This window comes from Pieris rapae, chromosome 13 (genome assembly GCF_905147795.1).
Source record: "Pieris rapae chromosome 13, ilPieRapa1.1, whole genome shotgun sequence".
Lineage (NCBI taxonomy): Eukaryota > Metazoa > Arthropoda > Insecta > Lepidoptera > Pieridae > Pieris > Pieris rapae.
In genome coordinates, this window is record NC_059521.1 from 7,090,293 (window position 1) to 7,112,261 (window position 21,969).

Sequence of the window (21,969 nt, forward strand, 5' to 3'; positions counted from 1 at the left end):
AGATCAATTACTTCTAAGTAAGATGTATTCATCATTTATTAGTTAAACATATGACTACAACACAAATACATACATAATATTAGTTTCACTTTTAAATATTCAACCAAGTCTTAAGTTACCCGATAATAAAAGCGACGCAATTGAAATTGCGTTTGTTTATAATTTATTTAGGATTAAACATTACTTATGCTTTGATTTTTTCTTTTTCTTGCTTGACTTTTTCTTATGCTTACGTTTTTTCTTTTTTTTCTTATGGTCCTCAGAACTAGAGTCAGACTCGCTTTCACTATCGCTTGCCGCACGTTTCTTCTTCTTCTTAGTTCGCTTCTTTTTCTTCTTTCGTTTACGACCATCTGACGAAGAAGATGAAGATGAATCATCAGAGCTAGAAGACCCGGTATCTGTATCTGATCTCTTTTTAACGTTAGTTAGATCTAGTTTAATTGTTTCATTCTCAATCTTGGGTTTCTTTGTCGGTGTTGGGCCTGGGGATGCAGAACGTTCTCTTTTTTTGCTAGACTCTTCTTTGGTCTCGGTTTCAGATTCCACATTTTCATCGTAATCCGGCTCAAAGTGTGCTTCGTCTAGCGTTGACTTTTTACGTTCTTTATCGTTGGTCAAATTAAATTCAGAGTTATCACTTATTTTGCTACGTCCAAGTTTTTCGTCATTAATTTTCCTATCTCCGTGTGTTTTTTCTTTCTTTTTATCGTGATTATTTTCTGCTTTTAGATTATCCGTTTTGACTCGCCTGTCCGTATTTCGGTCTTTGGGCACAATGTTTCGGGTTTCTGATTTTCTACTTCGCTCTTTTTGCAACGTCACCCTGCGAATAGATGGAGTTTTAGATCTTGATTTAACACGTTCAACAGTGCTATGAACCACACGAGGTTCTCTTCCTTTATGAACATTTTCAACTTTTCCACCTAATCTGTCTTTCACTGATATTCGAGGGGGTGGTGTTTTAGAATTCCTACTTTGTCTGTCGCTAGATTCTAATGTTTTTCTTTCTAATTCAGTTACTGGTACAGTTATTTGAATATCATTTAACGTAGGTTTCGGTTGTTCATCTCCATATAACTTAACGCGGTCACTACTAATCTTCTTTATTTCTATTGGGCGCAACGAATTTATAGCCTTTGCGAATATTGCTTTTTCCGCCCGTTTAATTACTTCAGATGTTACTTTTTTAGAATCAGATTTTAGATCGGGAGAAGTTATTTCACCAGGTTCCTTTGATTTTTCTTGGTTGTCATCATCCACTTCCCACTTTGATAGCTCTGGCAATGGAGCCAACACCTCTTTATTATTACTGGAAGGAATTTCCATATCAACTGCCAATTCATCAGCAGCCGGTTGTAGTTCAATTCCATCAAAAGGTTCTTCTTTATTAGCAGCATCGCATTCTTTTACTTCCTCATTACAGTCACCTGTTTCTGATTTTACATAACTCTCTGTAATTTCTTTATCTACAACTGCAGCTGTTTCGTCTCCATACAAGTCAACTTTAATATTTTCTGCAAGCTTTTGAACATTTTCGTTTTCTTCAGACGAATGTTGTCCTAATTTACTTTCTTTTTTCTCTGCGTCTCCTTTCATTTCTTCCACTTTATTGTGTTCAGTAAGTTGTGTTTCTTTTTGTTCTCCATTATCCTCTTTTTTATTTTCTTTATCTTTCTTTTCTTTCTTGTCACGTTTTTTCTTCTTTTCTATCTCTCTTTCTTTTTCTTTCTCACGCTTTTTCTTTTTTCGGTCTTTCACTTTTTTATCTTTGTCTTTATGGTCTTTACTTTTTTCAGGAGATAATTTGTCTCGACCTCTGTCTTCTTTTCTATCTCTTTTGCTTTCACGTTCACGAGACCGGCCCCTAGACTCGCTGCGATGTTTTTCACGTATATCTCGAGAGCGACCTTTCTTTTCCTGTGAGCCACGCTCATGACGATCTTTATCAAAGTCTCTTGTTCGATCATAGTCACGCACACGATCATCACGGGATTCACGACTTTTTTCGTTGGCCCGCGATCTTTCTGTTCTCTCCGGTATTTCACGACCATCGGGATATCTTTCTCTAGATTTATCCTTTTCACGCCTAGAGCCAGTCCTGCGAGACGAATTATTGGAACGCATTGCTTGTCTGCCATCTCGACTGGTATCATCTCTAAATCCTTCGCGATAATTAGGATCATGGAATGGGGGAATTTGTTCCCTCGGATCAGCACTAGGTGGTCTAAAAGGTATACCACTTTCACGGAAATTGGGTGGAATATTATCTCTATAATTTCCATCCCGATACGGTACACTTCTGAAAGAAGTTTCACGAAATTGTGATGATCCACCTCTATAGTTGGCATCGCGATGGGCCACACCTTGTTCCCTGTAAGCCTGTCCATCCCTGTAAGGTAAAGAACCACCATCACGATAAGGGGCACCCCCTCTGAAGTTATCCCTGTAACGTGGGTGATCCAGATGCAGTGGTGGAGCATCGTTTGATATTGGAGCTACAGGAGCATCTCTGTAACTTCCAGTACCATCAACGTACGCCGGAGGACGATAAGGTTCGCGGAAGTTTGATGGCGGTAGCCTATCGCGTTCTGAACCAGGTGGACCAAATGGTGCTTTTTCGAAAGGTGGTGGCTCGAATCCCGGTACCGGTGGATCTACCCCTGGTGGAATGTCGTCGAACGATGGATCAAAACGACCTCGGTAACCTGGGAGAAGGACTTCGGGCTGAGGTTGGAGATTAAGACCCATGAGCGGAACAGGTTTAGCCCCAAGTGGCGGGAACGTGGGGCCAACATTGTTCCTAGGACCATATCTGCAAAAAATATGTAACATGTTAGTATAAATATATAAAAATATTATTTTAATGAAACTATTGCGAACCGAACCTGACATTCATCAATAAATAGCGGAATTCAATTTGAAAAGTCTAACATAAATTTCATGAATGTAAACTAATTTGTAACAAGTCATCTTTGTTTTACGTTAACTGATTGGATTAAGCTAATTGTATACTACAACAGTTTCTGGTCAACAATAAGTGCAATGATGATAAAAGAAATTTCTAATTCCAATATTTCAGATTGAAAATAGCACAATGCTCTAATCCGTTGATACTTATTCGATTTTGAGATAATGCTAGAAAAGTAAGTATAATAAAATCTATCTTCCACTCAACCCGCCCCTTTACACTTGAATACTTATGAAAACCACAGCACACCTAAAAAAATCTATAAATTAGAGGTTTCATTAAAACCAATTATTAAAAACAATGTTTTATTACAATAAGGTACATCGAAAAATCAAAACACAAAAAAATTAAACATTGCATTGCATTGGTAAAACAATTATATTGTACTTGTATAATGAACTTGTACATGGGGTAAAGGAAAGGAGGTTTTTACAATTACTAATTAATTAAGTACAGGTTATCTAAAACAACTACCGACCAACCCGAATTATTTCCGACATTTAAGAATTTAAAAAAAAAATTGGGTCTGTTTCACAATGTATGGATAAACTACCATCAAACAAAATATTAGGCTGTCGAATGACACGCATATACATAAGAAATTTACCCCAATTAATACAAGGCATTTAATAGCAATTAGTTGCTAAGTTTTACAATTTAAAAATAAAGCGGCTCTCACTTATAATATATGAATGTATATTTAAATCATCAATATCCAATTCTTGAGCATAAAAATCATGCTTTGGTAAATACCAACTTTCATACACTAATTTTATTAACCCATCTCGTATCTCATTAAAAGAAATTTGAAACTATATACTTTTATTTTTAATGAGATACGCTTCCAGTTTACAATCTTGTAACATCACATTTGACTTAAATGCCATTTTAGTGTCAAGAAAGTGTCCGACATTTTTTATATATATTACATAGTATATAATTGTTGTTATAAAAAAGAAATTACAAATGTAATCCTGAGTTCAACACTTATTTTTTCTTAGCATGCTTACAAATACCAGAAAATATATAATAACAAATTTTACACACATGAACACAAATTATATTAGAAAATGCACGCAAAACAGCAAATAATAATATAACTAAACAAAAAAATAACTCAAGCCTCATTAAAACAATCATAAACGAGATTACGATAAATAGGAAGACTTATAAATACCAATATTATCATTAATTTTCATAAATTATCAATAAAGACTATAGAGCATTCAAAGTAGTGGATAAAAACATTTATTTCTAGCAACTCTAAGACAACAAAGAACATTAACTTTTGCGTTTTTAAAGGCTTTTGTTGACAGTAAATTTTTGTGGTGTCAGTCAACAAGTCAGTGGGATCCAGGATTAGAGACATCTTTCCCAGACTTTATCTGGGAGCTAAGTCTAGAAGCCTTAACTGTATTATATCTAGAATGTCGAAAACTAAATTTGTATAAAAAAAATTTCGACACGAACTGTCATTTTCATACAAATTTAGTTTTCAACTTTCTACATACACTACTATTAACACACCCTGACTAAACCACCTGAGTACATCACGAACTATTTTCATTGTAATATAGTTAGTATATTCATGAATTAACATTTTATAATGTATGAGAATAGGGATGCATCTGATGCCGATACTGTTACCGATATATCGGCGATCTTAGGTCTTAGGGTTTGCCGATATATCGGTACGGACGATATTTTAATTGCAACGATACTTTTCAATATTCGCACTTTAAAAAAATAATGTAAACGCGCATCTTGTTTGATCTAGTGCGTTGAAAATGAGAAACGGACTATATTTACCTATCTCACCCGCTTTGTCCCCGCGTATTCCATTTCGCTCGACACAATAAATTAGTTGACTTTCGCCATTGAGCGTAGTATTTTTCGATAACAAATTAATTGAAATATAGAATTACAAAAATCTTATCAATGTTAATTTTAATAATTAAAAGTTATTTATTTAATTTTAATTATTACTCTTGATTCTGATTGTAAGTTTTTATATTTTATGATTACTTTTTACCTTAATTTACTTTAATTTATTAAGCGTTGGTATCGGTATCAGCGATATTTCTTTAAGAGTATCGGCATCGGTATCGTATCGTCAAAAAGGCGTATCGATGCATCCCCATATGAGACAAATCGACAGTGAAGCGAATCATTTTTACACATTTACAAATTCCCGTTCTTTCGATAACAACATCACGTGAATAACGATGTAACTTACAGTCTAATAAATATTATATTTAATCATATATTAAGCAATAAATGACAATTAATGATAATAACATCAATAAAAACATAAAACTTCAAAAAAAACTTTACATTACTTTATTATGATTAGAGTGAATAAATATGACTCACTAATCCATTAAATATTAAACGAAAATATACTCCCATCATAATAAATCATGTCATACATTATAATTTCATTCGAAATAACAATGTTAATTTGATTTAATTATATCGAAAAAGAAAAAAATATTGCCATATTTAAAAATGCATAGTTTCATTCAATGGAAGTCTTACAAGGAAAGAACATGCAAATAGCTGGCCTTATTCTATATAAAAAACTGGTTACTCAAGAACCCAAAACTTTACAGAATGCTTCTAATTCTATACCTTTTTATTTAACTTATATTAATAAAAAAACATATCTTTAGCATTATAAATATATTAACGGTGACAATTATTGTATATACTTCTTTAACCTCAAAATAAAACAAACATCCTTACACAAATATGTATGACAATTCCAATTTATTGTTTTACATAATTAAATTCATAAATCTTATTTTGCAATAATATCTGAATAAATGAAACTTATTAATATTTTTTATAACGTTTTACTAATACTATATAACATTTACACAAAGAAAATGTTTCTTCGGTAAAAAATAAATAAATAGCATTTACTTGTATCCATACATCGATAGGCATAAAAAAATTTAGGCAAAAATATTTTAGTATTTATTAAGACTACTTGCCTCATCATTTTTTTTTCTTTGTTATTTTGGCAAGCTTTTACCAAGCAATAAAGAATGAATTTATTTATATCGTATGCATGTGCACGTGTTTTAACACGTGATTTCATATCATCTGTATTGAAAAAGCATTTAATACTCTGAATTACTCCGATTTTTTTATTTTTGACGTTATAATATCTTATGTACATCAAAAAATTATAATCTAAAAATTAATTAAATTATATCTGTAGATAACAATGTAGCTGATAAATCACATATTCTTATAAAAAAAAGCAATAAAGTATCATTAAATATTTACGAGCTTAATTACGAGTATCAAATATTAAAACATACGTACCGTAGTTCAACTTCACCGGACGAGATAAGATGCACTTCGCAAATATTTAACATTCAGCTGTACCCTTTCCATATGTACTTTGACGAGTATTTTACTTATACTTATATAATAAGAAAAGAATGTGTGTACTAATGTACGCGTTAGATCTTCTTTGACGTATCGAAAAAAAAACTAAAATGATTAAGGATAAATAATAAAATTAATCAAAAAGATTTTATTAGTAAATACTAATAAAATCTTTTGTAAGTATATGAAATTGATTGAAAAACACCAAAATAATATTTATTTATTCACAGTGTTTAATTGTACTGTTACGAAACACGAGTTCTAAATATACAATTACTAGAATATACAACTTGAACATAGTTATCAATTTTCATGCCACCTAACCTAGACCTAACTTCATTCTGTTAATTTTGTGTCACGGTGCGCGCGCATCGTAAAATTACTCTCATCAATTTTTCATAACTTCAAAAATACTATTTGTATATCACAGCCTTTCAGTCTTTTGAAATCATTTTGTGTATGTATATGATGATGGACGGTAATTTTTTTAAATAATACTTGTCCCGAATATAAAAGAACTTTTAATTGGCGACTATAATTACACAATAAGACATCACAATCAAATTTTACATATTATTAAAGGGTGTAATTGTTTTGACAACATTAGACACTATACTGTTTTATGATGGGATTTATTTACGCAAATGCAGCTACTAATTAGATATGAGAAGTCATATTTAGAATTAAATTGTACAACAACAAACTTTCTTACTACTAACAAAACCGTTTCAAATAGAATGTTTGTTCATTATCTAAAAAAATAAATAAATACGTTTATAATGGAACATAAAATATACAGGTATCACTTATTCCACGTCATTAAATTTGAACCTGTAGGCATCCCTACTCATCGGCAATGAAGACAGAGGGTGTAGGCCGAGAGAGAAAAAGCCGGCGTAAAAAACTCTCGGTACTCTTTTAAAGAAGCAAATCATGAAACAATACATATTTTAATACAAATATAGCAAATTAAATAGAAATAGCCTGCCCAGCACTAGTTTCAGGCCCTTTTATCACTAGATAATCACTAACTTTATAGTAAGCCTTTTACACAGCTTTTCTTTAATACATTTAATAAATTCATTAAAAGGCAGAGATAAAGAAAATTAAATAAATTATTACTTGAGAAAAGATTCATAAATCAGATAAACTCGTATCTGAGTCAGAATACGATGGAGAGATAATAGAATATATAATAATAATGCTATACATTTTAGTCATAAATACTAAATAACAAATACATATTTATTTATTTAATATATTGTTCGGGCGCACAACAATAACACACATATTGGGTAAAAGTTATTAAAGTTACTATTTTTAATATTTTTTCGTGCCGTTTTAACTATGATATTTGTGTGGATTAATTATAAAATATAAAATTATTTGGAAGAGGTAGAATCACACTTATTTTTAGTTTCATACCTAACAATTTACGTTCCTCATTTTCAAGAAATCCTAACACGTATGAACTTTTAAAATTTCGTATAGGTATAATCATTCTGGGAAATGTATGTATGTGTAAAAGTATGACAACTAGCAGAGCTTAATCAAGGCTCGCGAAAAAAAGTCTTAATAAATATACATATTATTAATATAACAATAGTTATATTAATATACTTGGATAATACATTATTAAGGATTACAATAATAAATATACTTGGATGTTTGAACCAATTTAATTGATTTTATATTATATTTATTTAAATCGTTATTGAAATTTCAACAAAATTATTAATGTATTTAACAACCAAACAAAAATCATTTATTCATGTAGGTAATGTACACTTATGAACGTCAAAAAAAGAAATGATCTCAACACAAATATAATGGTACATAAGAAACTTCATACTGTATCACATTGACTTTATTTATAACAGTGTTTTTTGCTGCCGAAGCTAGCAAATTAATTGAACGCAGAACGGTATAAATGCAATGGTATAAAATTATATATGTATTATCACAACATGACTAGTAATAGAACAACTCTTAAAAATCATACCATACTAAAATCGGTTATTGAAGCGAGAAAACGTCGGACAGGCGATATCGGATCGCATCGAAACATCGCCCCGATGACGTCACGCTTCTTACGCATCAGTCAGCCTAAACATTGACGTCCGACCAAAAAGCGCAAATCAATAGCCAACAGCTTATGCAGCCTTCTGTATCATTTCTTATTAAAACATACAGAGATTTATAATTAAATTAACAATATTACTAATTTTAAAAATAGTGTATTTATTGCCGTCCTTTCTACGTTAGACCGAGGGCTCTCTCAAAAGTCAGCAACGTATCCACGAAAAAAAAGGAAACAGAGTGTGTCCATGGGCTGCGCTAGCATTTATGGCCGTACACAGGATCGTTTACTATATTGTGATATCTTACTTTTACTCTGATTTCTCATATCATCGTTACCTTATCAAATAACAGATTTCATTTAACTAAACATAATTATCGCATTCGTATATAAACCACACCATTGGGAAATCTTCATCTGGTACAAGATACGAAGGGATCTTCTCAGCAACGCGGCAAGAATATTCTTCATAAAACACTTAAACCTAATTGCAAAACAGGTTAATACGACTGAATCGCGACGTCCGCTTTCACTGATAAACACAGGTTCAATCCGAAATGCGCAATTTAAACTGATATCGTACCTGCCTCCGAAGGATGGCTCACTACGACGCGGCGGCGACAACAGTTCGTCGTAAACACCCGTGAATCTGTAAGGAAATTTTATATTTAAAGGACTAAAATTCGTAGCGAGCAGTGTTGGCCTAGTGGCTTCAGTGTGCGACTCTCATACCCGGTCGTAAGTTCGATCCCCGGCTGTGCACCAATGTACTTTCTTTCTATGTGCGCATTTAACATTTGCTCGAACGGTGAAGGAAAACATCGTGAGGAAACCGACATGTTTTAGACCCGAAAAGTCGACGACGTATCAGGCACTGGAGACTGATCACTTAATTGCCTATTAGATTTAAATATGATCATGAAACAGATTAAGCAATCTGAGGCCAAGACCTAAAAAAGGTTGTAGCGCCACTGATTTATTTTGATTTACCAGCGGTCCGTCACGGCTTAGCAGGGGTAGATATTAATTTGTTTTTTATATTGATTGAAAGATATTAATGTGCTCCATTTTTTCTTCGACAGTTTTCGCAGCGCATGGGATGAAATATATTTTATTGGCTTTTTTGCACCTTAATTAACATTATTATAGTTTTAGTAGGGATCCTTATATTTTTCTTACAATAAAAATGTAGCACACAAATGGTGAAAGAATTGTTAAAATCGGTCCAGTACTTTTTGAGCCATTTCATTACAAACTTACTTGCATACATTACTTTTTTTAATTTTTATTAATGAGATGAAAATGCGCTTACGCAGTCCCGCGCCAAGAATATCGAGCTTGATGCGGGGACTACACTGAAATCCCTTTGCTATTCAGAGGGGTAGCGAGACCCCACCCACTAAAAACACAACCCTTCACACGCCCTTGAGATGGGGGTTCGCCAGGCCTTCTTCTACCCAAGGGACCCGGGCATAAAAGGAATTACTGACCACATGTGATTACCATCCTCGGCTTAGAATGTATGTATGTATGTAATATATTTATTCATAAAAAGTTAGACTTTCAATTCAACTATAGATACCCTGCAAAACTTCATACGCAGTTTGACTGCAGGTAACTCGCTTTGTATAAACATAGCTTATTAATTATTAAATAAGGTTACATTAACACAAATAAATCACGTAAATATTTACAAAGTATTTAACAAGTGTTTTTTTTAATAAAATTTAGCAAGTTTAGGTTCACGTCTTATGTCCTTGGGTATACTATTAAGTATGGAACTCGTTTTTTCAATGTATATCCATAGTAATTTTAGACCATGGGTATTTCAAATTTACCTTTGGATACTGACCTTGTGCCAGTTTTACCTTGCACATTAAAATTTTACATATTTTATATAGTTTAGAGTAATCCCCTTTACATTTTACCTTTGTCTTTTTATTTAAAAGTAATTTTAGAAATTTTGTTTGCAGTGATTCTATTTTATCTGTTTATTTTAAATTTTAATTAATATCAATGTATTGGTACATTCTAAACCTACAGTCTCCTTTCTATAGTTTGATGCCCTGTGCATACTATAGAATTCACAATTCTTCATGTACGGTTTAAGCACCGTACAACCCTACCAAAGGCCAAGAATAAATTTAAAACTTACCGTCGAACCGGGAATCGAACCCAGTACCCACATAGCAGCCACATACAAAGACCACTAGGCTATAAAGTTACTAGACCATCACTACTCTACTCTAGAAGCTTCGAAAATAATTTGATAAGGATAAATACCTATGTGGCGACATCTGCCTTGGCGGCGAACGAGCACCTCGAGGCGGGGAGCGTGGCGGCGAGCGGAGCGGAGAACGCAGCGGAGTTCGCACCACCGAGTGGAGTGGTGATCGCCCAACAGGAGAGCGCAGCGCCGAGCGATAGCGCAGTGGAGAGCGGATACGACGGCGGGGAGATGGAGATCTGAAATGTATATTAATGTTCAATTTTATGTCCTCTTTAACCAATATCAATAGAATCTGGAGGTAAACAATTCGACGTATTTTTGTAGTCGTGTATTTTTTGTCATTCACGGTGATGTTTTGATAGGAAAATATTATTATTTCATTAAAAATAATTAAATTTATAAACAAAATCTGCTTTCTTATAAATTATTGTCATGGTTTATAATAAGTTTTAAGATATAGTGTATATTTATATTGATTATCTCTGCATATAAATTCGCCGAAAACGATGATAATATGTGCATCATTATCGTTCCAAACTCACTTATCAGACTCGAATTACGGCAGTTGCACACTGATCAAGAAATAATCGAAACTAGGAGTGATAATAATTCAAACCACGAAAATGTCACAAATACATTATTACTCAGAACAAAAATTAACATTAGACGCTGAGGAATTCTGAATATAAGGGTCAGAACCAGGATAGAAACAGTAAAAAAAACGATGGTCCGACATTGCGGTATGCCGATTTATAAGTTATACGGTAATGTTTTTACTTACTTCGCAGTAAAGTAAATCAGAGACTATTATTATTACTATACAGAGAGTATTTCTAGATAGTTAATTAAAGATCGATATTCAATCTAGTCGCTAGCACTATGATACACTTTGATTGTTTACCACTTATAACTCAAGACCAGTGGACGGATGTAAGTTATATCTTTTTTAGTTGATTCTTCCACGCTCCAAAATCCGAGTAGCAGAATCAGTAATAAAATATCGGATAAGTTATCGAATAACAATAAATAAGTAAATAATGTTTATGACATTTTCTTTTGAATTATTGTATGTAAAGGGAGGATAAAACTTGCTGAGTTTCTTGCCCGTTCTTCTCAGAACAAGACCTCCTGGTAGTCTTGCGAACGGATGGCGTAGTTTTGCTCTTTCGCGAATTTTGTAAACGTTTTTGACATTCATAAGCATGCCTTAAGTCGCATCTAAACTGAATAAATAAATTTTGATTCATTTGATTGATTAATGTTACAAATGAAAACAGCACGTGGTGGAAAAAACTAAGCATCATTTTACATCGAATTCGTGTCAGATCATGAAATCTTGACCTGAAAGAAGACATGCATTAGATGCCATGCTTGACATGTTACCTCATTAAAAAAATACGCTTTGGCGCTAGAGAGGCCTGATGTGTAAAACTGCCATTATTCTATCGGAATAACATTTCTGCATTTGAAAAAAAAGTTGTATTCGTGTTAATATAATCCTAAAAAAGTTTAACTAAAGTAACACCGATATTATTACATTTTAAGGCGAAACGAAGTTAGCCGGGTCAGCTAGTATAATTTAAGCTAATTTAAACGGATAGCAATTTATGTAACAGCAAGAAAATTAACTTTGTCAATTAAATTCATTAAAAAGTTAACTTAGCGATCCTTACCTCAGTGTCTTTGCAAAAACGTAGTCGTTTCTATTTAGTTGCATTACTTAAAACTATATTTAATGTTTAAAGAACTTTATTTCTCATTACAAAAAAAAATATTTTATTTACATGAGAAAATTAATATTAATATGTATATATATTAGCGAGATACACGTCGCCATAAGCCGTCTTAATTTAAGTCAACTGTGTTCATTCTAACATGCATCTTAACTGGCTTTTTGAATTCGTCAAACACTCCAATATTACGAATTTGAGATGGTAATTGATTAAATAATTGCACAATTTAAGATAAGCAAACTCGCTCGGCGAGTATTGTATGTAGTTGTGTACTTAAATATATTTAAAGCTTAGAGATCTTTATTTTAGAAACGACTATCATGACCAGACCCTGAAAATTACATACCGCGACAGCGAAACAGATCTATCCCGCGAACGTCTTCTACGCGGCGACCACGGAGAACGGCGCAAGCGTCCACGCGATAACGACCGCGATCTGAAAAAAAAAAAATTCAAAACTAAAATTTGATATGAATGAATAAAATTAGATGTGCAAACTTATTTGACTGGACATGCATACTAAATATGGAAGCAGTGAGCCAAAATCTACATCAATAGCAGCCCTATAAACCATAACCATGCGAAACTAGAGCGCAAATACAATGTAACGAACCTAGAATATCTTAGGCGACTGGAGCCACGGCTACGAGGGCGGGCGCGAGGGGACCGGGATCCCCGCGGAGGGCGCGGCGATCGGGAGTCCCGAAGGGGCCGGGGGGAGCGGGATCCCCGTAGGGGGCGCGGCGAAGGGGATCCACGCGGGGGTCGGGGAGATCGAGAGGCGCGCGGCAGACGCGGGGACCGAGATCCCCGTAAGGGGCGGGGGGAACGCGACAGCCGCTGGAGGCGAGGCGACCGCGAGAGGCTCCGCGAACCCGATTTCACTCGACGCCGCTCCTCTTCTCTTCTTTTCGCCCGCATCTCCTTCTCGCGTATCATTCTATTGAACGCCTCCAGCGGGTCCTCACTGCGCCTGCACCAATACACGACACTATTAATACCAGTTGCCACGAACTTTGCATGAAAATTTAACAGCTAAAATGTATCGACCCAACTCAAATGGAATTACAATCACTTTCCGCTTGATTCTATAATTGGAGACAACAAAGATTTTATTTAAATGCAAATAATCTGAACCATTGAGATGGTTTATTTCTAAGGAAGTCATTCGATGACTAAACATTACAATATAAAGGTGTATAATTACAAAAACGAGTCTTAAACAAAAGTTAAAAAATCGAGACGAACGGACCATAAAATCTAAGAAAAATTACATACAATTCACTTTTAAGATCAATACTATTATCAAGGGGAACTATGATTTCTTCTATATAAAAATATCATTTCACCGACTGTTAATTTTTGTAAGATTTTAGAAAGTAAGATATAGTAATTACTTACCCATTTGGAGAATCCTTGATTCCTGGCGGTGGAGGTTGATATGGATCGTGATGCGGAAAACGTTCTGGATATGGCCTTCCAATTGGTCTGCCGTAAGGAGGTGGCGCTCTAACGAAACCCATCAAAAACTAATCATTAAAAATGTATACACAAGTTTTGTAAAATTATAAATATTACTGATTAAAAAACTATATACCATGTAAAAAATCCTTAGGAAACTAAGGTAAAAACACACATTTTAATTACAATAAAAATAACATAGTGATTTAATATTTACCCGTAAATAGGCTGTGGTGGTATATACGGTAGAGGTCCACGATTGTACACTCCCTGCAAAGACATTATTTTTTTTAAACGAAACGTTTGAGTTAACAGACTCGATAACAAAGATAAAATAAATTTACAATTAAATATAATAGGCCGGTACTTAGTATATAATGTTTACCTGTGGCGGTATATTCGGATCCCTTCTTTCGTCAATCGTTGGTGTGCTAGACCTTTGCTCCTCCTTTGACCTCTAATAAAAAATAGTGACACGATTCAACTATATTAAATATATCCGTGTAGATGTGTTTAAGAGGATATCCTTGAACTGGGAAATCATAATGATTGGTGAAATGCATTAGAGAAGTTGAAATATGTACTTATAGGGAATTAATTCTGTGTATACTATTAAATACTTACATTTGGAGGTATTTCAATTTTCAGGTTTTTGGAAGGTCCTGAAACAATAAATATTTACCATTAGTATTTTTTTAAATTATTAATGTTTACCGAAGTGAAGAATACCGAAACAGATAGACTATTGTGCGCTCCATTCGATTGTGATTGGTTAACGATACGTCATGACGTCATCGTATTATTTCCCCTTGACCAATCACAACTGAATGCAGCGTTCCGTTTTTCTGTCTTGCGTTTTACATTCTCACCCCCGTTTCATTTATTATATGCAAATTAAAATTTAAGGCCTGATGATACAGCACATGCAACTCATATAAATAATAAAACAAATGAATTCAGTTTTGTACAGTGCTTGAAACTTCTACTTCTACAACTATATCTATTAGGCAAAATAGGCGGTATTAATTTAAATATCTTATAGCAAAAAGTCTTTTAAATAATTCTGTAAATATCAAACATTTTCACACCTCATATAGATTTTTGTAGCTGGAGTCACCAAGCCGATCTCCATGTTTATAATTACTACTAGGAGTTGACAAGCTAGGGATAAACTACGTTAGCTCTAATATATCTTTTATACAAACATTTTCAACAGCAATACAAATGCACGTGTATTTATAACTTAAGGTGACATAACAAAAATAACACAGCATAAAATTAAAATCATGAAGCTGAAAATACAACTAATGTAGCAAAACATGAACTGTTTTTACGGATTTACTTATTTAAAGTACAGTTTAAACGTTACCCACTAAGGGTCGTTTCACGATGTCCTGATAATTTCCAAATAAGCTATTTATTACTTATTGGTAGGATAAACAGTATTGCGTTTCACGCCTGTCAGATAGCGCTTTTCGTCATGAAACACGAGGTTTCTTATTCGGAACTATTATCTTCCGAATAATTTATGGGTTGCATAGCTATTTAATACTTTATCCATACATTGTGAAACAGACTCTAAGTCTTTTTTTTATACCGATGCGGTGTGCAGATAAATGGTCAAACTGAGAGCAAAGTTTACAGAAAAATATATGACCTACTATAGTATTCTATTTTGATACAACATTTTATTCACGTCATATGGAAACGATATTCTCATTATGAAGTACATAATTAAACAGTTTGCATGAAATGCGTTATAAGAGAAGGACATACATAAATATTCAGACCAAAAAATTTCATATTCGTTGAATATTCATTTCCGTCTTTGCCAAAATTTGTGTATTAGTATAACAATATTATATGTGAAATATTCGAATCACAATTAACTACCTCAAAGCTTAAATGCATTTGCAAACATTAATAACAATGGGCTATTTGACAAACATGTTTAAACAATTTTGACTATTTATTAGTCACTATAGATCCTATTAGGCTTTAAAAATTCAAATTGTACATAATTCCTCAACACCACTAATTAATATCCAGCCTGTGATGTTTAACATAACAACTCGTACGAGAAGAAAATAGATTTTTTACTTAATAAGGAGTATACACACAAAGCTAACAGTAAAAATAATTGCGATTTTCTTAGGATTTTATTATTATGATTTTAAAGAATATAAAATTAAGGTTTTTAAAATTATTTCAGATGACTATATTATATATATGGTAAAGTAAGTAACTTCAATATAGTTCGGATTAAACAAACGAAGAAATATTATCTACTGGCATTCATCATCGTCGATTCGATTAATCTGTAACCATTTTGTCACGTGACAAACTATACTAACAAAAAAAAATATTTCCAATTATCCATTTTTTTATTCATTAACAGTTACTTACATTTACTTTATTTTTCATACTGTCATTGCAAACATTAAGTGCATGCATTAAAGGCCGTGTCTACATTGAAATTGAAAACATTTCGAGCAACATGCCTAACATAACATGCAAGCGTGTGATGTATGCATGCAAGGTTAATCATTAATACCGTATCGTGATCGATGTTCGTATCGTGGTCGTGGAGGGGCGGGGCCCTGCGTGAGCGCCGGTGGCACTGTCACCGTAATGTTGTCGTCCACAGAACCGTCAGATTCCTCCCTTCTCCCGCCCCTTTCCTCTACCGCGTCTGACACACATGTTAAACCACTCAACACACATGGACTAAGCAATTTATTTTTATAATGTTCTTAAATTAATTTTTGTATTAAAACTTCTATTGCGTTTTAAGTTACTGTAGGAGAGAAAATAAGGATATACATAAATGTATGTTTTTTATTAAAACAAACAACACCCAACACATATATGTGTAGGAATTTTATATTGAGATATATGCAAGTAGTATAAATTAAACTATTAAAGTAAACGTTTATTAAATACAGCATTTATAAATGCCTGACAATCTTCTATATACCTGGGCATTGCAATAGAGTAAAGAGGCATGTTTGAAGCCCTGTCCAGTCGTATAGTCCGTAAAGACACAAGTAAAAATATACTCATACCTCCATAAACAATTGCATAATCATTACTCATTAGAAATCAATCAGTCTAATTTTAAACTTAGTAGATTATTGAATCTAATTGTTTACTTAAGAAGTACTATTTTCAAAACGTATAATGAAAAATTAAAGCCCCCTTAACAATATAATTTTTTTTACCTTTGGGACCCCCTACATTCGGAAACACTGTTCTCTTTTAACGAAAGTTTACTTTCGTCTGTTTGTCAGTGACATGACATGAGTGTTTTAATAAAAACAATGCAATTATACTCTATTTAATGCCGAAATTTTTTGAGCGCTATGCTGTAGCTAAGGAAATAAAAACCAGAGTTTAGACTGTATTTTTATGAATGACTCGTTTTTACCATTAAATTTCCCCAACATACCGATTGTATAAGATCGTTATTTATCTATATACATTTTTAACTCTGTTGTTTTGACATTGACTAGAGATAGCTCAGTCCATTATTATTAAACACACACAATTAGTTACAAATGACACATTGAACAATTATAACTATATTTAAGTGGTTATTTCAATAAATATTAAAATCCTAATATGCCAAGCTACCTAGTTAAAAAAATACAAATACTTTAATATTAAAGTTATGTTTTTATGGCTTTTACAGAGAAAAAAAAAGTGTATTCACCATTTGCTGAATTCTTTGGTGAAACTGAAACTGATGGAGCTTGTTCTGGAAGAAAACACATAAAATTACGTTAAAGTTCCATACAGCACAAATAATAATCTTTGTTTAAAGGAAATAAAACCTTACAATACATAATATTTTCATAAACATATAACAAGGGTATTAATTCCTCAAATTTATCTCTCAGAGATTGCCTACATCTTAAATTATAGATTGCAACTCTCTTTTGCAATGAAAATAGTTATAATAATAAACAAGTCTATCTGTATCAACATCAGTTAGTGAGCGAATCTTCCAAACCGCGTAAGCTACAGAACTAAGTTTTTTCGTAAATAACCACTGAAGTTTTGAATCCATGGTGAATTTGCAAGAAAATATCCATAATCTTTTTTGTAATATATAATAACTTATTTATTTATTTTATTAAAGTATTCCAACTACTAATCACTAAACAATATTCAAATAACTATATTACCAAAGCAAAAACGGAATACACATTGAATCTCGGGATCGGCTCCAACGATTTTCATGAAATTTTGTATACGGGGGGTTTTGGGGGTATCTAGCTAGGAATAAATGATACTAAATAACAAATAGGTGGTGTTTGAGAAGTCCCAATTTAAACTGAAAAATGAATATTCCTGACATCTATCGGCGAATAATAATACTATTTTTTTAAAATTGCTTTAACGACACAACAACTCTAAAGCTAGTCCAGCATATATATTCTATATTGTTCATATTTCATCATTTTATTAGTATGTAATTCGTACTTAAATATAACTTCCAAAAAACACAATTTATAAAAAATAAAAATACCGAGCAAAGCTACTAATAATAAGAAATAGTTTTACCTTTCTGTTGCGCTGGCTGAGCCGCAGACGGGCGATGCGGCGCTCGCCGACTATATCCTGTCTGATTACGGAACGACGATACAGAGTTCCTCAAAAACCTGCAAAATATATAATTTATGATTTTTCAATAATAAATTATAGTATTGTCTTTTATTAACATAACTTTTACACATTTAAAGAAAAACACTGTTTTAAGGTAATGAAGTTATGTATTATTGTAAACTTATAATTATATAAACATAATTTTAAATTTAAACGACGTTTCGCGTGCTTTACACTTGAACTTTTAATGAAATTTTCTATTGAATTTTAATTGAAATCAAAAAACACGCCAGTAAATAGAGAGGACGGCCTAAAATTATCAAACACCTGGGATCCAATAATATCCAAATTAAAATCTCAACACAAACAAAATAAAGCGAAAATGGAGGACAGCGTGAGCAATTTCTGCAGAAACCCTACATCTTTTAGTCAATACCAACTCCGGGGAAACCAACTCTTAAAATGTGTAATGTTAATAAAAGACAATACTAAAAATATATGTATATAAATTCTTGTGGTGGATATCGCTTACGGGTCTGTGAAATAAATAGTAGCATCGGCTACTAAGATGAGAGATCTGAGAATCGTCTCAGAGCTACCGAATATGCATAAAAATAAAATTTGATGAAAATCGGTCAAGCCGGAGGAGTATGGTAACTAACATTGTGACACGAGAATTTTATATATAAGATATTAGAGAATATTATTTATTATATACTAAACTTACCTATTGGGAATTAAAGTAGTAGGTGCTATCTCCTTTTCACGACAATCTGGACATTCATGGTCTTCAGACTCCAATAAAGCTCCTCGTATACCTTGAAGTATATTATAAAAGATTTATAACATAAATAAAAAAAATTATTGAATAATAATTATTCAGTTACATTTCAACCCTGTATGCAATATATTGAATTAACTTTAATTACAATATTTTAGTCTTTACCTGGCATCACTGCCTATTAATTCCAGGTTTAATAAACCTTAAAAAATAAATTGTTATCTTTACTTGTGCATTTTTTACTGTTTGAGATAAAAAGGGACTTTATTATCACTCGCCATTAAACAACTTTTAATGTGGAGCACCGCACTTAATCAAATGGATACATTCACTAACAAATACTATGTAAGTATAGACTCAAATGTTCATACTCGTATTACAATTGAGAAAAGTGCCCGGCCAAAAAGGTTTGTAATCTCTGTCAAAATTTAGAAAAATCCTGCAAAGTCATACTAACATTCATCACAAAATGAGTTTCCGCAGCACGGTATCATTACGGCATCAGTAAGAAGGTCCCTGCACAAGCTACATATCAACTCATCAGGAATAGTTGGTTCAGGAGCCGCTGGAGTATTGGGCAATGTTTCAGGCCCTACTGCACTTTCCGATGCTAAGTAGGCCTCACTGAAAATACCAGTCAATAATTTATACAAAGTTACTTTTTTACCCAAGTTTTCAAACAAAATGAACTCCCCAGTGTCTTAGAAAAACTCTATGAAAAACTTGCATAGAGTTTTTCAGAAGAGTAGCCTTTAAAAATAATAAAAAGTGAAAAAAAAAATTGGAGGATGACCCATTGGAAAAGGAGGGGAATATTATAAAAATGAAAGCAAAAACTCACCGGTCTACAGCAGGAACAGCAAATGTTCCACTTGGAGTCATCATGGCTCCAGGAGCTTTTGGACCATCAACAGGGACCATAAAACTGCGAGGTATCCCTGAACTTCGTCTTATTTCTATTGGGTCACTCTGAAAACAAATTTATTAACTATAGTAGGCACTATTGTTAAAATATAATAGTAAAATAAACTGTTTAAAACATTAATAGTAACAATATAGTACAGTACTCACAGAATTAGCTACAGGACAATCTTTAATCCAATGGCCTCTATTCTGACATTTGAAACATATATAGTTACTTGGAACTGCACCTCTTTGATTTTGACCTCGTATCTTTTGGTAGCTAAAATCATTATTTTTTTATTTTAATTAATTAATAGCTTATAAATATTTTTATCAATATAATGAAAACAAATTTAAATATCTAATTTATATAATCAGTATTAATTAATTAAAATATTCAGCTGTAGACTTTTACTAATTAAACTAGACAGCAAAATAAACCATACTTGTGTGAGACTCCAACATCTTATACAAATTTATTAATGCACAATTATTATTAAACCTATTTGAATTGTTATTATAAATAGCTTTATTTTAACTTTCAAGGAGGAGTGGTGTTAAACAATAATATTTTTGATGGGAATTTAACCTACTACTACAGAATAATTGACTTCAGGAAATTAACAAACTAAGCTAATGAACTTCATAGCATTCACAAATAGAGAGTCTGGTAGTGGACAACATAAATATATGGACCATGTATAAATTTTTGAAAGTAACAGACTACTCACTTGCTTGGGTCGTAATCAAAAGTTGATTGGGTAATCATAGCATTAATCTTGTCCTGCTCACTGCCCTCCATGCGAGACAGATCAGCCACCCCTTTATTAACAGAGACATCTTTGACAGGTGCTCCTTGACTGTTATTATTATCCCACTGTTTCTTTGGCTGTTGAGCTAAAGGAACTCTGGCCACTAGTAAAGATGTATTTTTGGGAATTAATGTACCGTCATCCACATACACTAAAACAAAAAACATATATTATTAAAATTGTTAACCTTAAATATATATCATGAATAGAATAAACTAAGAATCTTACCTTCTTTGGTCTGTGCATTCGTTATTTGAAGGTCAAAATCAGAAGTTTTTCCGATACGTTTTTGCTGCGATATAGCAGCTTTTAAGTCCCCTACCGATATATGTAGGCCATCAAAGGTTACTGTATCGTAATCCAACGCACTTTTAAATTTATAATGCACAGACATATCTGTTTATAGCAATAGTATAAGGTTACTTTATCTATCATGACACTGTCGCCTTTACGATTTTCATACACAGAATTCTTATTATAGTAGTCACACTCATAAAAAATATAACCACACAAATAAAATAACTGTTTAACACCGGTTTTATATCCACCTATGTATTATAATATATCTTTATTGTAATACTCTTTAAATGTATATTACATAAGTAATAATTAATACCAATACAATGCACTTATAACAGTAAATTCATATCTTCAATTTTGCATTGAGATTTGAAAATTACATGAAAAGGTTTGTCAATTAATGAACGCCAAGCGGCCATGATGCGATTTAAAAAAATATATGTATAGCAGATAGCTACAATTGTCGATTAGATGACGAATGACGATTGACGTTTTACCATTAGACTGTTCAAGGTAGTTGGCATTTGGCATATAGACATTATTGACATTTATTGGTTTATGTTGCTAGTTCAGAGTTATATTTGAAAGAGTTGATGCAATTGTTTTTACTCAAATAAACATACTTAATTAAACAGCCAGTTTTTGAATTAAAATATATTAGAATTATAAGACTAGAATAGCTATATTATCT

General features: G+C 32.7%; 1 protein-coding gene across 3 annotated transcripts; it reads right to left on the bottom strand.

Moving 5' to 3' along the window:
• Positions 1-7: 7 nt before the first annotated feature.
• On the bottom strand, positions 8-21,727 carry LOC111004202 (E3 ubiquitin-protein ligase RBBP6). 3 transcript variants are annotated; one of them, XM_022275107.2, is made up of 18 exons: positions 21,207-21,727; positions 20,898-21,129; positions 20,335-20,446; positions 20,105-20,232; positions 19,721-19,887; positions 19,210-19,300; positions 18,441-18,538; positions 17,587-17,631; positions 16,429-16,566; positions 14,499-14,536; positions 14,260-14,331; positions 14,092-14,144; positions 13,815-13,922; positions 13,027-13,386; positions 12,760-12,849; positions 10,734-10,916; positions 9,034-9,099; positions 8-2,815 (listed from the first exon to the last, which is right to left on the bottom strand). In XM_022275107.2, exons 1-18 carry the CDS (start codon positions 21,370-21,372, stop codon positions 181-183), a joined length of 4,782 nt encoding a protein of 1,593 aa, XP_022130799.2. In that variant the 5' UTR covers positions 21,373-21,727; the 3' UTR covers positions 8-180. The 3 variants fall into 3 exon arrangements, with proteins under 3 accessions (XP_022130799.2, XP_022130800.2, XP_045486649.1); XM_022275108.2 differs by lacking the exon at positions 16,429-16,566 and having other exon boundaries at positions 21,207-21,726; XM_045630693.1 differs by lacking the exon at positions 13,027-13,386 and having other exon boundaries at positions 21,207-21,726.
• Between the last annotated feature and the right edge of the window lie 242 nt (positions 21,728-21,969).